The sequence below is a fragment of the Phacochoerus africanus genome, chromosome 8 (genome assembly GCF_016906955.1).
Source record: "Phacochoerus africanus isolate WHEZ1 chromosome 8, ROS_Pafr_v1, whole genome shotgun sequence".
In the NCBI taxonomy this organism is placed as follows: Eukaryota; Metazoa; Chordata; class Mammalia; order Artiodactyla; family Suidae; genus Phacochoerus; species Phacochoerus africanus.
In genome coordinates, this window is record NC_062551.1 from 6,833,979 (window position 1) to 6,848,341 (window position 14,363).

Genomic DNA, 14,363 nt, shown 5'->3' on the forward strand with positions numbered 1-14,363 from the left:
CTGGTGAATCCCGCACTGACCTCGTGGCCCCACTCTGAGACGATACCCTGCCTCCAGCTTTACCTCCCGTGCTCTCACTGTGCCCCTACTGCTCTGGGCCCTTCCACTGCTCGCTGTCCCCTCCCCTCTGCCCATCCCCTCACTCCCCTCCCGACCTGACCTCTCTCCATCCAGGTGTGTCTCTCCCACGAAGTCCTTTCTAAAAGCACCTGGCCCCATGGCAGCACCTCTTCCTCCAAACAGCAGAACAGGTCTAAATCCCTCTGTGGATATGGGCTCCCGTAGTGTACCCGAATTTGGAGTGTACCCCAGTTCAACCTGGAGCCCTTGGGGAACGGAGCACGTATCACTCTGTAAGTGTACACCCACCGTGTAAGCCCAGCACCCAGGGGTACTTAATTCCGAAGTGCGGTACCTGCGAGTACTCCCTTTGCAAACACGGTATCTGGGAACTCCTTTGCACACACAGTATCTGCTTGGTGCTTGATTTACAGGCTTCATACCTGGTGCTCAGCCTTTACAAACACCTGGCAGCCCCTTCCCAACACCAGTTCCCCGAACTCACTTGATAAATTCTCAAGGGGATGTCTGCCAAACACGAAAATGATAAGCCCACTGATTCTCAGCTAAGATGTCTCTGCGAGAGGCCGAGATCATTCTATGGATATAGAACGGATGCACATACATTCACGGACACGTACTCTCCAGCTTGGGGCAGACCTGCCTGGCTTCTCAGCCCCACCTCCTCTCAGCTCTCCTGCCTGAGTCTTGCTGCAGCCCCTGTCAAGTGAGAAGAGTGACATCTACCCCCTAGGACTGTTGGGAAAACTAATTCAACGAGCACAGTGCCTGGAACTCAGCGGGCAGACAGTAAGTGTCACTGTAATCGTGACGGCAATAGGCCCACTGATCCGGCTTTCCTCCCCACTCAAAGCTCGGAATAGACTTCAAACTTTCAGAAAGCCTGCACACTTTCCTGACCTGCCATCAAGCTCAAAGCCAGGATCCAGAAGAGACCAGGCTGTCGGAATTTCCTTTCCAGGGAAGCGGCTCTGCTGCTGATACCCTGGAGACCTCCAGACCACTGCAGGGTCCCAGCAGTCCTGGGGTGGGAGCTGCGGTCATGCCACGGTCTCCTGTCTCCTGGACACAGCAGACCCTCGTCTCCAGCCCCCGCTACGGGGACGGCCACGAGACTGAGCTGTGGCCAAAGAGAGAGGCTAGGCCTAGAGGTGGCTCTGCGGGGGACTGCCTCTCCGTCCCCAGCCCCCAGCCCACGAGGCCCTGGAGGGGCAGAAACTCCCACCAGCCCGGGACATGAGAAAGAAATAATTGTGCTGCGGATCTGGGGGCTGGTCGTTGCGGCAGTTTAGCCCACCTGCCCGTGGCCGGGCCCCATCCACAGGGATGGCTCTCGGCCCGCGGAGCCTCACACGGGCGTGGGCGGCGATCCGATGCACCTGGCTGCACAGAAGAGGGGCCGGGAGGCGGCGTGGGCTTCCCCCAGACTGTGTGCTCCTACTCGCAGCGTTTCTAGGCCTCAAAGAGCCTGGGACCAGCCTAGGACACAGGACACTGCTCCCAAGTTCCACCGCCAGCTCCTCCCTCCTGACGACCCTGGCCCCAGGGGAGCCTCCACTGCCCTGTCCTGCCGGGGAATCCAGCTCTTCTGCTTCCTCCAGAGTGAGTTTACTCAGCCTAATCTTTATACACTTTCCCGATCATATCATTCCCGATAGCAGCTTGAAAGCGGGAGAAGCAGTGACCAAGGAAGGCGCTGGAGGCACTGGGAGCTGGAGTCCCGGGTGTGAATCCCAGCCCAGCTGCTGAGTCATGCGGAAGGGTCTCTGGGCAACACGCTGGCCCTCCCTGCTTCCCCATCGGAAAAAAGCCAGAGGCGAACTCAATGATTGGTGTGTTCTAGATCCTAGAACCTTTGTAACACAGTGTGGACAAAGGGAGCTGGTTTTCAAAAGTTCTGCTGGGCTTTGTAATTTAAGAGTCTCTTAAAGCTCTGCTCCAAGGCTATTCTTCACTATAGGGAAGAGCCAGGATAAATAAGACACACACACACCCAGAAGTGCTAGAAATGAAGGAAGCTCCATGGGGCGGGGAGGGAGCTGCCTCTACGCCTGGCACATACTGGGTGCTCATAAATATTTTTTAACAGCCGCTAAGAGCTCCTGGAAGGCAGAGGTGATGACAATTGTAGAGCAGGTACTAAGTGCCAGCACGCCACTGGGTGACCTCTAAGTCTGATCTCAGGACCTTTGCACCTGCCGTCCTCTCTGCCAGGACGGCTCTCCCAGCACCGACTACCTCTGTCCCTGAACACAGCGTGTGACGCAGCACGGCTCTCGGTCCCCAAGCCTCCAGACCCGACCACACGCTGCTTTGTGTTCTCCATGGCCCATCGCCACCAGACAGATTTTCTATTTCCTTGTTTCGTGATCTCCTGCCTGTCACCCAACAGGCGCCAGGGGGGCAGGCGCTGCTTTCCGTCAAAGTGTCTAGAACAGAGATATGTATCTGCTAAATGAACGGCCAGGCCTTACGTCACCTAACCCTGACATCATGAGAAGAGGAAGTCCCCATAATGCAAATTTCACCAGTAAGGACAGAGATGAGGTGACCTGCCCAAGGTCACTCGCCAGCAAGGACGCTGGAGGGGCAGGATTCAGGCTTGTCTGTCTGACCCCTCTGCTGGGTCTGGCTGGTCTCCTCCATCCACCTCAATGGCGGAATAAATGCTTTGCCTGCGGCAGGCGTAAGGAATGGCTACCAAACGCTGAATTTCAGCCCAACCAAAATTTCAGCACCAAAAACGTGTACTCTGTGGTCCCCTTTGCCGCCACAGACCCAAAGATCTCTCCCGTATGCACACGCGCGCACACAACACTCCCCTGCCCACCACCCTCTGACAGGGCTCTGCTGGTATCAGCCACGCTTCCTTTCGAACTCGCATGGCCTCCCTTGGTGCCTTGTCACCAGAGCCAGAAGCAGGGAAGAGACGCTGTCACTTCCTCCTTTTCTCTACCACGGGGCTGGGCAGCCTGGCTTCATCCTGGGGAAGCAGGAAGACTGGGGACAAAAACGATGCTCTCTAGTGGAGTCAGGAAACAGCCACCCTGGCCGTGCAGACCCCTGTCCTCGGGGCAGAGGTCAGCAGGACCGGTCAGAGCCCCCTGCTCTCCTGGGATCAGCTCCTGGTGCAGCCAGGTGGCCAGAGCTTCCGGAGGCTCCCTCGCCAGTGACAGTGAGCCAGACCCAAGCATGACTGCAGGCAGACAGCAATGACCCCGGGCAGTACTGCCCTTCCCCCCCTCCGAGGGAGGGTCAGCTCACCCCTGCAAAGCACTATGGGACTAAATATTTTAACACTCACCAGAGAAGCAGGCAGAAGACATTCCAATGGTCAAAACAGAAACAACGCCACTCAATAAAAACAGAAAGCATCTTGCGTGAAACAGCAGAAGCCTGGGACTAACCTAAACGTCCAGTGATAGGGGATGAACTACTACCTTCCGATCGTGCCCCTCTCTAACGGAGCACCATGCAGCCCAGAAAAGCCGCTGCGTCTGCCCAGAGCCCGAACGACCTCCAAAGTAGACTGTCCCGACAACAAGAACGGCCCAGACCCGAGTGTAACTGCCCAGCATGGTCAGCAAGGATGCCCAAGGAAGGGCCAGCGGGGCTGGCCAGCGAGGAGAGCTTGGGGTTGAGGAGGCACGGAATAAGAGAGACGCTTCGTTTCTCCTTGTATCCCCTGCTGTACCATCTGAACTTATATGCACATTAGTATTTCAAGTTTCCAAAAAAAATTCTGTATTTTTTTTTCTGAAGAAACTAGACTATGCCCCCTGAGAAATTTTTCTTCAACTGCTTTCAACAAATTCACTGCCTTCCTACCCACCAGATCTACTAAATACCCCCAACTTGCTGAAAAGAACCTCTCATCTCAATAGATTTTCCTCTAGAGCCTGCCTGTTTTCAAAGAGCAACAATCCCTTCCCTTTGGGCAGAGTGTCTTTTTTTCTTTTTTCTTTTCTTTTTTTTTGGCTTTTTAGGGCCGCACCTGCGGCATATGGAAGTTCCCAGGCTAAGGGTCCAACCGGAACTGCAGCTGCCAGCCACAGCCACAGCCACAGCCACAATAACTCGAGACCTGAGCTGTGTCTTCAACCTACACCACAGCTCACGGCAACACTGGATCCTTAACCCACTGATCCCAAGGCCAGGGAGCGAAGCCGAATCCTCAGGGATACCAGTTGGTTTTGTTACCACTGAGCCACAACGGGAACTCCTGTAGAGAATTTCACAAAGATCTCTCTCAGGGTAATTAGGAAAACACACATTGGAATGCTGGCCCCTTGTCACACCCCTACTGTGTGCTGGCCGTCCTGCTCAGTGCTAATCTGAGTTATTGCCAATCCTTCGGTAACCTGGTAAGTGACATGGGAGGGAGCCCATGCCCTAGTGGAGGAAAAGAGCGCCCAGGGAGGGAAAGCAGGTTCCAAAAGTCACCCAGCCAGGAAGCTGTAACCTGGGAATCTTCACCTGACAGCAAACCCCTTTACGCTGCTCCGCACTGGAGACACCCCGAACCAGGAGGCTGCCTTGCTTAGTCTCATTTAATCCTTTAATTAAAGGCATAACTTGACCATCTCAGACGTCCATTCCACCAAAACACCAAGGGGGTGCCAGCCAAGCCGGCCAAGCCTGAGAGAGCTTTGCTTTTTAGGACGATGTGGCCACCGGGCTCCCCCTAAGCCTCGCTGGACACGGTGCCCCAGCCATGCCCTCTCCCACTGCCAGGTGAGTCAGCGGGCGCCCAGCTGGCACCAAGGAACAGGCACTGCCGTGCAGAGCCACCTGTGAGCCTCAGAGCCCAAGCTGGCTCCAGCCCAGCCGTGAGCCACAGGACCTCCTACCTGGACTGGCACCATTCTGCCTGTGGCCAGAAAGGCCATCTCAGATTGCACCAGGAGAATGGCAGTATGACAACTATGCCCCCCGCGAAATGCCCTTATTTATTACAGTCTGGGGAAGGCAGGCCACGTGTGCTGTTTACAGAGAATTGAGATTTTTCCCTCTTCGTCTGTCTCTGCCCCCCCACCTCCAATCACACAAGTTACCTGGGAAACAAATCTGATATAGTCCAAAATTTTATGACAAATATCACTGAAAGGGAGAAAAAAAAAATTCTTCGTGTTTACTTATTGCTACAGAAAAACATCAAATAAACCCAAGGCGGGGAGAAGGGGTACGAGGAGGAGATGCAAGCGACGAAAGAAGAAGGAACACGCATGTGCACGTGGACGCAGGAGGGTTCCCACGGGACTTAGGACCACACGGGAGGACGCAGGTTTTAACTCCCAAGAGGAAACCGCCATCGGGAAGAATTCGGCACTTGACACCCACGAGGCCCGTGGTACCCGTGAGTCCAAGTTCAGAAGGCTGCCACCCCCAAGGCAACCCCAGGCTAAAGAAACCGATGAGAAGCGAGGTGACTCCTCTCTGCCTGTCATGACAGAAAGCCCAGAGACATTTCAGTTGGAGCAGCAGAGTGGTGATAATTTAAAGACAAGCCATCGATGAAGTGAGGCTTTTCAGAGTGGACCTGCCATTCTGAGACGCCTTGTGCCACACGTTAAAATAAAGGTAAGCATCCGAACTCCTCTGGCGCAGCGGAGACAAAGCACACGGACGGACAAAGCCCTCTTCGGCGGACAAACATGCCGAGCAGGTGACCGAATTCGGCCCAGACACGAGAAGAGCAAAATGGATTCTGGTCTCAGGGACCCGAATCATCCTGGCTTCTGCAGAACTCCTGGCCTTTGGCTACAACCCGCACCACGGTCGGCAGCCACGACAAGCCCAGGGGAGGCCCGGGGACTGGGAGTCAGGACGAGAAAGGGGGATGAGGCCCCATGTCGAGGCCACGGCCTGGGCAGAAGGGCCCTTCCCCCCACAAGGCGAGGTCATGTGTGCCCCAGGGAGGGGCGGATGTCACCCAATCCCACCCCCCCTCCCCACGACAGCCAGGTCGCTGTCGCCTTTGTGTTCCCTTCTTTGTTTATGAGCCTTCCGGATCCAAAGTCTCCAGCGCAGAGTGCATCAGGCCTGGCGCTGTCACCAGCCATGTCAGGCACACTGTTGACTCTGCAAGGATTTAATGAGTAACTGGCCCAGCAGATAGGCCAGGGGCAAGCTCCAACCTGACCCCACAGGAGGCAAAGTTTACAGCCAGGGCAGGGGGTGAGGCTTCCGGCCCCCGGGGCCCCAGGCTGCATTCATCTCCCCAGCAGGGATGGAGGTCTGTCCACCTGAGGGGTGGCCCCAGCTGGAGCCGCCTGCCAGGTGGGATGAACGCCGCCACCCCCACGCACCCCCCAGGACGCCTCCACCAGGGCCTGGTACAGCTGTGGTCCTGGCAGCTTGGTCTGTAACTCTGACCACCATCCAGCTAATTGGATCAGTGTAGACAGACTTTAAGAGTGAATGTGGTTTGTTTATTGGTTTGAATCCAGATCAATCACTCTGAGTCTTGTGCCTGAAGCCCACACAATTAACCACATAATTACCAGATGGGTCTGAGAAGGGCTGTGTAGACGGCTAAGTAAAAGAACGATGTGCATCTTACAGACGGCTGCGACCAACACCACACACCTGACACATCGGCAGCTCGAGGCGGGGCCACGTGGGGCGTTCAGTTGTAGCAAACTGCACACAAATTCACCTGTGTTTCATTTGGGCTAATATTTCTCAATCGAGTGCTTGGGTTGGGCCACGCTCTAAAGCGCAGACAGATTACATAATGCTCAGGCCTCAGGGAAACCCCTCAGGGGGCTGCTCTGCTTCCCCCGGGGCCTGGACACCAACAATCAGGTGTCTCCTGACCGGGCAAGGTCCCCAGTGGCAGTGCCAGCCCCACCTCGCAGGGCCACAGCCTGGGCTGGGCCCATCTCAGCAGCCCCCTTCCAGGTTCACAGGCCCCCAGCATGGGGAACCTGGCGCCCCACCAGAGCCCCCCACGGCAGGATTGAAAGACCCCCCCCACCCCCTGTGCCCGGCCCACGGGGGTTGCCCACATCAGGCAGTGGAAGGGGCCTGTGCCAGCCCAGCGGACACTTGCTCGTAGTTCCTCCTTCCACATTTCCCAACCAACGCCAGAGCAAGGCTCTGCCGACACAATCTTGTTCCAGGGATGGCCCTTGATCCCCAGCCCAGAAAATCACAGCTCCTCTCCCGTGAGGCCAAAGCTCCAAAGGTGCTACCCACCTCAGCTGGGAAGGTGGTGCAGGGGCCCCTGGCTGCTTAAGGAGCTGGCGCAGGGCCTCAGTCTTTCTCCCCCCACCCCCCGCCCCCCATGTAGGTAGCTCTTGAGCAACCAGAGGTAAACGGGGGGGGGGGGGGGGGGGAGCTTGAGCCTCCCGAGCTGGCTTTCCCCAACCGTGGGCTGGAGCACAGCCTAGGCTTCTCCCAGGGGAGCACCGAGAGAGCCCGCCTGTCCTTCCCAGGGAGGTCACGGTACCTCTCATCCATTTTCTTCCCCCTCCCCCCATCTCCCCTTCATCTTGAGGGGTGGCAGAAAGAAGAAAGCCCCCCCACTACCAGCACCACTGCCCAGCCAGGGAAAATCCTGAAGCCAGCTATGGAGGCTGTCGACCCAGGCAGGGAACTACTGGGGACACAGTTCTTTCCTGGGTCTGAAACACTGCGTGCTGGCGAATTTTCCGAGGCTCTCCTTCCATCAAATGAAAAGCCGAATGCCAAGGCCTGTGGCTCAGGATGGGCTTCAGAACATGCACGAGCCCGAAACCGGGACTGGACCGCTTCATGGCAACCAGCGAGCCTTCCCGAGAGAGCGGTCTTTGCAGACTGCACCAACGTGCCCACAGGAAAGAAAAATAGGTGTTCTGAGCACGTCGGACTCAAAATTCAGAATAAAAGTCCTCGTGTGCTTCAATGCTCTCGGGAGGGGGGGAGCTGTTTCGAGGAGTATGCTTTCTTCGGCTAACTTTTCCCCCCTCCCCATTCCTTGGAGCATGTGTCACGGCCTGTGACACACTGCCAAGGGAACATGGATGCCGGGGAAATGTCTGCACACGCTACACGTTTGTGACATGCCATGTAAGCGACACCCTGTTTCCTGGCTGGGTTTTCTTGGCACAGGTGTGGGCAGGCGTTGGATTCGCCTCCCCCCCACCCCCTGCCCCACTGTGCTTAGTAAACAGGATCACGGCCGCCCGAGGGGGGAGTGTGCATCCTGGAGAAGACCTGCCACCCCTCCGAGGAGGACAGGACCCCCTCGGCAAGGCTTGGGCCCAAGCAGAGCTGGTGCTTTCAACTGTCCTTGTTTCAAAACACAAAGCATCCTGTTCAGGCTCCTGCCGGCCACCCTCCCCCGCTGCGACCCCACCACAGCCCAGCTCTCCACCTTGCAGATTTTCTTTTTCAGAAACAGATCGATGACTTCTGTCCCTCTCCTCCGGCTGACCCAATCCCAGCCGTATACTTAAAAACAATAGCAATAACAACACAAAACCGCCAGCAACAAAACACACGTATACAACACTTCACAGACAATGCAAGACCTGAGCCCCACAGGCCAGCTTCCGCACAGAGAACTTGACCGCCCTGGCCCTCCATGGGGAGGAGACAGCCCAGGACCCCTGCCCCCTCCCCCCCCATGGGCGAATGAAATTTTTTTCGGAAAGGGAAGCACCCAGTTTTGCCTGCCAGCCCGGGCAGGAAAAAGACGGGTAGAGCAAAGAAAGGAACTGGCTTCTGGAAATTCTTTGGGTTTTGGGGTTTTGAGGTTGTTGGGTTTTTTCCTCTTTTTTTTTTTTTTGAGTTGTTTTGTTTTCCCCTCGGGCGCAGATCCAGATGGGCTTTCAGAAAGGGAACCCCCACCACCCTCAGGGCCCTGCTTCGGATCTGTCCCAAGGTCCCATCCGTAATTAACACAAGCGCTGGGCCCGGAGGTCCCCAAATGTTCAGCCTGGGGTGGGCCAGATCGTCTCCAGAATTTAGAAGGGTCTCCCCGAGCCCGCCGGCTGGGTAGAACTTCGGATTCCACAATCCAGCCCGGAACCCAGGCCAGGAGGGGGGCGCCCGGTTCTCCCCGCCTCTACCCCCACGGCGACCCCCGGCGCCCCGCAGGCCCCGGGCTCCAGGTGCAGCGGCAGGCTGGGGGCAGCCGGTGGGAGGGGGCGCCTCCCGGGCCCCGAGGGGAGGTGCGGGGGTGCAGGCGCGCCGCCGCGCAGAGCGACTCACCGTGGCGGACGCCAGGCTGTTGTCGGCCAGCGTTAGGTGGTGCGGCTCCCAGCGCCTCAGGAATTTCGAGGTGAGGATCTTGCTGAGAAAGGTCCGCGGGTGCCGGATGACACAGACCTGGATGTCGCCCTCCTGCAGCAGTTTGTACCTCATCCCGTTGCACAGCAGAAGGGCCCGGCGGCAGGGCACGGCGCCCATCTTCGTGCCCTCGGGGGCCGGCACGTCGCCCCCCAGCAGCGGCTTGGTCTCCTCAATCTGCCGAGGGTCGCCGCCGCCCGAGCTGCTGGTCAGATCCATGGCCTGCCGGGCCGGGGAGGGGGCCGGGGGCGGGGAGACGGGCTGTCCCGGGCGGTCGGCGGCCCGCACCCCCCCACCCCCCAGGAAGGTGGGGGGGTGTGGGGCTGGGGGCGCCCCGCAGGGGAGGGGCCCGGGCGGGCGGGCGGGCAGCCGGCGCTCGGTCCTTCCTGCGGGGCTCCTCCGGCTTCCTCCTAGCTCGTCGGGTGCATGCTCGCGGCGGCCGGACCGGCTCGGCGGACGGGCAGGCAGGCGGGCGGGCGGGCGGGCGGGGACGCGGGGCAGCGCCGGGGGGCCGGGGGGGGCCGGGGGCCCGGCGGCGGCGGCGGCGGCGGCGGCGAGCGGGGGCCGCGCGGGCGGGCGTGTCTCGGCCCCGCCGCCCGCTCGTGTGTACAGTACGTGTGTCTGGGCGGCCGTCCGCGGGCGAGTGTGCGGCGGGGGCCGCGGGGGCCGGCTCAGTTGAGAGATTGCAGAAGCCGCTCGGCGCCCGCGCGATTGGTCCCCGCGGGGTCATGTGCCCGCCCCTCTGACGTCAATGGCGGCAACGGCGGCGGCCGCCGCGGCTTCGGCCTCTAGCAGGCGGAGTCCGCCGCCGGGCGGGGACGCGAGGGGCCGAGGCGCGGCCCGACGAGAGGGGGCGGCCCCCGGGGAGGGGGCTGGGGCGGGCGAGCCCCGGCAGGCCCCGAACCGCCCTGCCCGGAACCTGGGGAGTGGGCGGGGGCCGCGGGGGCGGGGCGCGTGACGTCACGCCCAGCCGCGCCCCCGCCGGTGCCCAGGCGGGTGCCGAGCCCCGCGGGCCGCGGGCCGGACGGATCCAGGGACTCGCCGCGGCCGGCCGGGATTCGAAAGGCCAGCGTCCCGAAACCTGTCCACGCGGATGGCGGAGGTGCGGCCAGGTGCAAACCCGAGGGACCCGGCCGGGAGGGAGGGGTGTGGGCAGGACGGCTTGACCTCTGCACCCACTCCCCCTGATTCAGCTCAGGCTGTTCACCTGACTGGCCAGATGGCGCCACAAGACAGAGATGTTTCCTCGAATTGAAAATGTCCCATCAGTTATCCAGATAATGAGCCACACTGCCCTGGCTCAGCCTGTGGGACTCTGCAGGCTTCCTGATCATTTACAGATGTCCGCCTGCCCTTGGCCCTTGGAGTCCTGAAGCCACCCAGGGTGTTGGGGACAGGCTCCCCAGCACCCCTCCTGCCTTCTGCTGCTGGATTCTGATTAGTTCCTAATAGGAACCTAGCGGGGGGGAAAAAAAATCCCTCCCCAGAGGTACCCGCCCCCCACCCACCTGCACCCCGGCAACTCCAGCTTCTTTACCTCTGCCCGCAGGCCAGGACCAGGTCATTCATTTCTGTACCCCCAGGCCCTGTGCAGAAGTGTAAGAGAATCATATTGGAAGCACCTTTGGGGACTGATGCATGGTGTCACTGGGGAACTCCAGCTGTGAAACAAAAAATGTTGCCTTTCTGCCATCAGGAGTGGCACCTGAAGCCACCCAGCCAGGTCTCAGCTCCCAGGTGGGGCTTTAGCACATCCGGCACACGTCTGCAGTTCATACCATTCAAGCCCCCAGATCTGTGCCTTTCTGTTAAGTGAAGGTGCCTCTACAGTGGACATGTGAGAGTGTGAGCATGCGTTCACTTGCATCGTGAGTGCTGAAGTTAGTCCATGGCAGCCCTACAGTGGCGATTGTGTAGACACATGAGGGCTCCCCAGAAGCCTCTCGCCTGAGCCTGGCCCCAGCTGGTTCCACAGTGGAAGGCAGGCCCAGCATACATCCCTCACCAGATAAGACTCACCTCCAGTCTGCCCAGGAGATGGGCAGAGCTCTTGTCTCCTCCTGAGCAATGGGGAGGCACCGTTAGGTGAGAAAATGGTGAATTTGCTGACTCCCTACAACCTGCTGGTGAATTCTGTTCTTTAAGTTCTGAATCTCAGTGGCTTGGGAAAAAAACCATCAAGCAAGAAAGAGTCAAGTCCGGGAGTTCCCGTTCTGGCGCAGCGGAAATGAACCCAACCCTGAGGTTGCAGGTTCGAGCCCTGGCCTCTCTCAGTGGGTTAAGGATCCGGCATTGCCATGAGTTGTGGTGTAGGTCACAGACACAGCTCAGATCCTATGTTGCTGTGGCTGTGGCGTGGGTTGACAGCTACAGCTTCCATTCAACCCCTAGCCTGAGAACTTCCATATTCCTTGAAAAAAGAAAGAGTCAAGCCCGAGCCCCCACCTCGTGACACAGATGTGGCTGTGGGGGGTTGTCACCAAGACCCCCAGGCCATGCCATTAAGGAGTTCAGTCAGTTGTTCAAACCTTTATCGGGCTCCTGCTGTTGGCCAGTTGCACTTCCCAGCCTTCTAAGTACTCCCTGTGTGCTGAGTGGTGCACACACGCACACAATTATCTTTTCCTTCTCACAACAACCTTGTGACACAGGTGCCATCATCCTCCTCTCTTGCAGGTGAGCGTGTAGAGAGGCTGCCAGGCTCGCTTAGCTGGTCAGGATTGAGCCCAGGTACAGAGCTCAGAGTCTAAGACACTGTAAAGGCAATGACCACGCTGTGTTTGGGACTGCAGGAACAGAGAGCATGCGCCTACCCCAGCCTGGCTGCAGCACTTGGGGACATGTCCTGACTCCAACGGGTCTTGGGGAGTTGGACAAAGACGGCGAAAGGCGTTCCTGAAAGAGGGGATGGCACATACAACGGCAGAGAAGTGGGTGGACCCTCAGCCTGTGCAGAAAACTGCAGGCATTTGCCAAGGCATGCAGGGAGCCTGGGGCAGCAGGGGTGCAAATGCAGGGCTGAGACCTCAGAGATGAGCAGGGGCTGAGCATGCAGTGCCTTGAAATGCAGGCCCAGGAACCAGACTCTCCCCTGAGAGCAGCGGGAAGCTAACACATGGAGCATGCAGGGAAGTGACTTGTGGATGTCACCGTCATAAGGTCATTGATCACAGCAGGACATGGACAAGGTTTGCAGAGCAGCAGTCTAGAGGCAGGGAGGCTGGTGAGGAGGCCGTCGAGGGTACCCAGGAGGGAGGTGATGGGGACCAGCATGAAATCATGGAACGGGGCAGCTCGGTGGCAGACAAGGCAGCTCCTGTCCATTTGAGGGACATCTGTGGACCCTCTCCCCACCCCCTTCAGGGGGCAAACCTCAGCAGAACAAGACTGACCAGAATGCAAAGGATCCTGATCCCAGAGTTCCCGTTGTGGCTCAATGGAAACAAATCTGAGTAGTATCCATGAGGATGCAGGTTCTATCCCTGGTCTCGATCAGTGAGTTAAAGATCTGGCGTTGCCATGAGCTGCAGTGTAGGTTGCACACGCGGCTCAGACCTGGTGTGGCTGTGGCTGTGGCATAGGCCAGAGGCTCAGCTCCGATTTGACCCCTAGCGTGGGAATCTCCATATGTCACGAGTGCAGCCCTAAAAAGACCAAAAAAAAAAGGGGGGGGATCCTGATTCCCTGACTCCATCCAGACATCACCAACACTTCTTGGTACAAGGGGTGACTTGTGAGCATGAAATAGGAATATCATGACTGATTGACGAGCACCCAAGTGTCAGATACTCTGCTGGGGGCTTTTTATAGTCGTTGTCATTTCTTCCTTCCAACCAACCCAGAAGGCAAGAATTATTACCATCCTCATTTTAAGGGTGAAGAAGTTGAGGCTCAAAGAGCATCAGACAATTATGGGGATCCAGCCAAGCCCCCCATGGAAAGTCCGTGTTTGTCCCACTCCTTTATAATATTTCTCTGAGCAGGTACTCTGGTACAAAGTGTGGAATTTGATCACTGTCAGCTTTAACTAATAACATTTCTTGGCTTTAGTTTGCAGTCAGTGGCACGGAGCCCCCAGGATGCTACAAGAAGGTCCTTGAAAACAGAAACCAGGACTTCCTGGTTGACAGCAGAACCGGCTCAGTGCCTACATCCAGTAGGGGCTCAATAAATAGGCAGGGATGCTGGTCAGACTCACCTATTCCCTGTTGCCTAGGAACGTGCAAGCCACAGGACTAGGTCTATAAGCTGGGGTGTGATGAGACACTACGCAGGACCCCTTGCCTCCCGCTGTACCAGGTTCCCAACCTAAAAATGAGTTGACGTCCAGTTGTCGGACTCCATCAGAAGCCCCCTCCCTGCAACACCCCCAACCTCTGCAGGTAATGCAAACATATCAAGTTTCCCCAGATGGATCATGGACCTGGAGCATCCTTGATGCCAAAGGTATCCAGACTCAGCAAAGAACAGTCCAGGCCCCTTACAGTTCACCCTCCTGGCATCAGACCTGAATGGAACAGCAGGACAAGCACAGGAGTTCATGAAGCTTCCCTCTCCTCCGGTTCCCAGAAGCCAGTGCACGCTTTGCTGGAAGCCCCTCCTTTTTTGGACAGTATTCTGGTCTCACCTGCCCACTGGAAGTACCTCTCGCACATGTGTCAGGAACCCACTACGGGTCCACCCTGGGCCACGTGGGTGGAGAAGCTTCCCCATGCCTGGAGCTAGAGGAATGGAGTGAGCAGGCAGGACGCTCATATCTCAACGCTGGGATCCCTGAGGTCACCCCTTGAGCCACCTCGGGAGGGAAAGACAGGCCTGCTGCACTGGCTGCCCACAGAGGGATTAGAGGAAGTGGCCAAGTTGCCGGTGGGGAGGCGGGCACCTGAGCTGCACCCAGCCTTAAGAAGGGGCCACCAGGAGTTCCCGTGGTGGCGCAGTGGTTAACGAATCCGACTAGGAACCATGAGGTTGTGGGTTCGGTCCCTGCCCTTGCTCAGTGGGTTAAC

At 58.1% G+C, this 14,363-nt stretch overlaps 1 protein-coding gene across 1 annotated transcript in view; it reads right to left on the minus strand.

The window, feature by feature from the left end:
* The window catches only part of CMIP (c-Maf inducing protein), a 228,883-nt gene extending 219,052 nt beyond the window's left edge, over positions 1 to 9,831 (minus strand). The window contains exon 1 of the mRNA XM_047789045.1: positions 9,280 to 9,831. Coding sequence (XP_047645001.1) covers positions 9,280 to 9,576 — 297 coding nt within the window. The 5' untranslated portion in view covers positions 9,577 to 9,831. The remainder of the gene's footprint in view (positions 1 to 9,279) is intronic.
* Between the last annotated feature and the right edge of the window lie 4,532 nt (positions 9,832 to 14,363).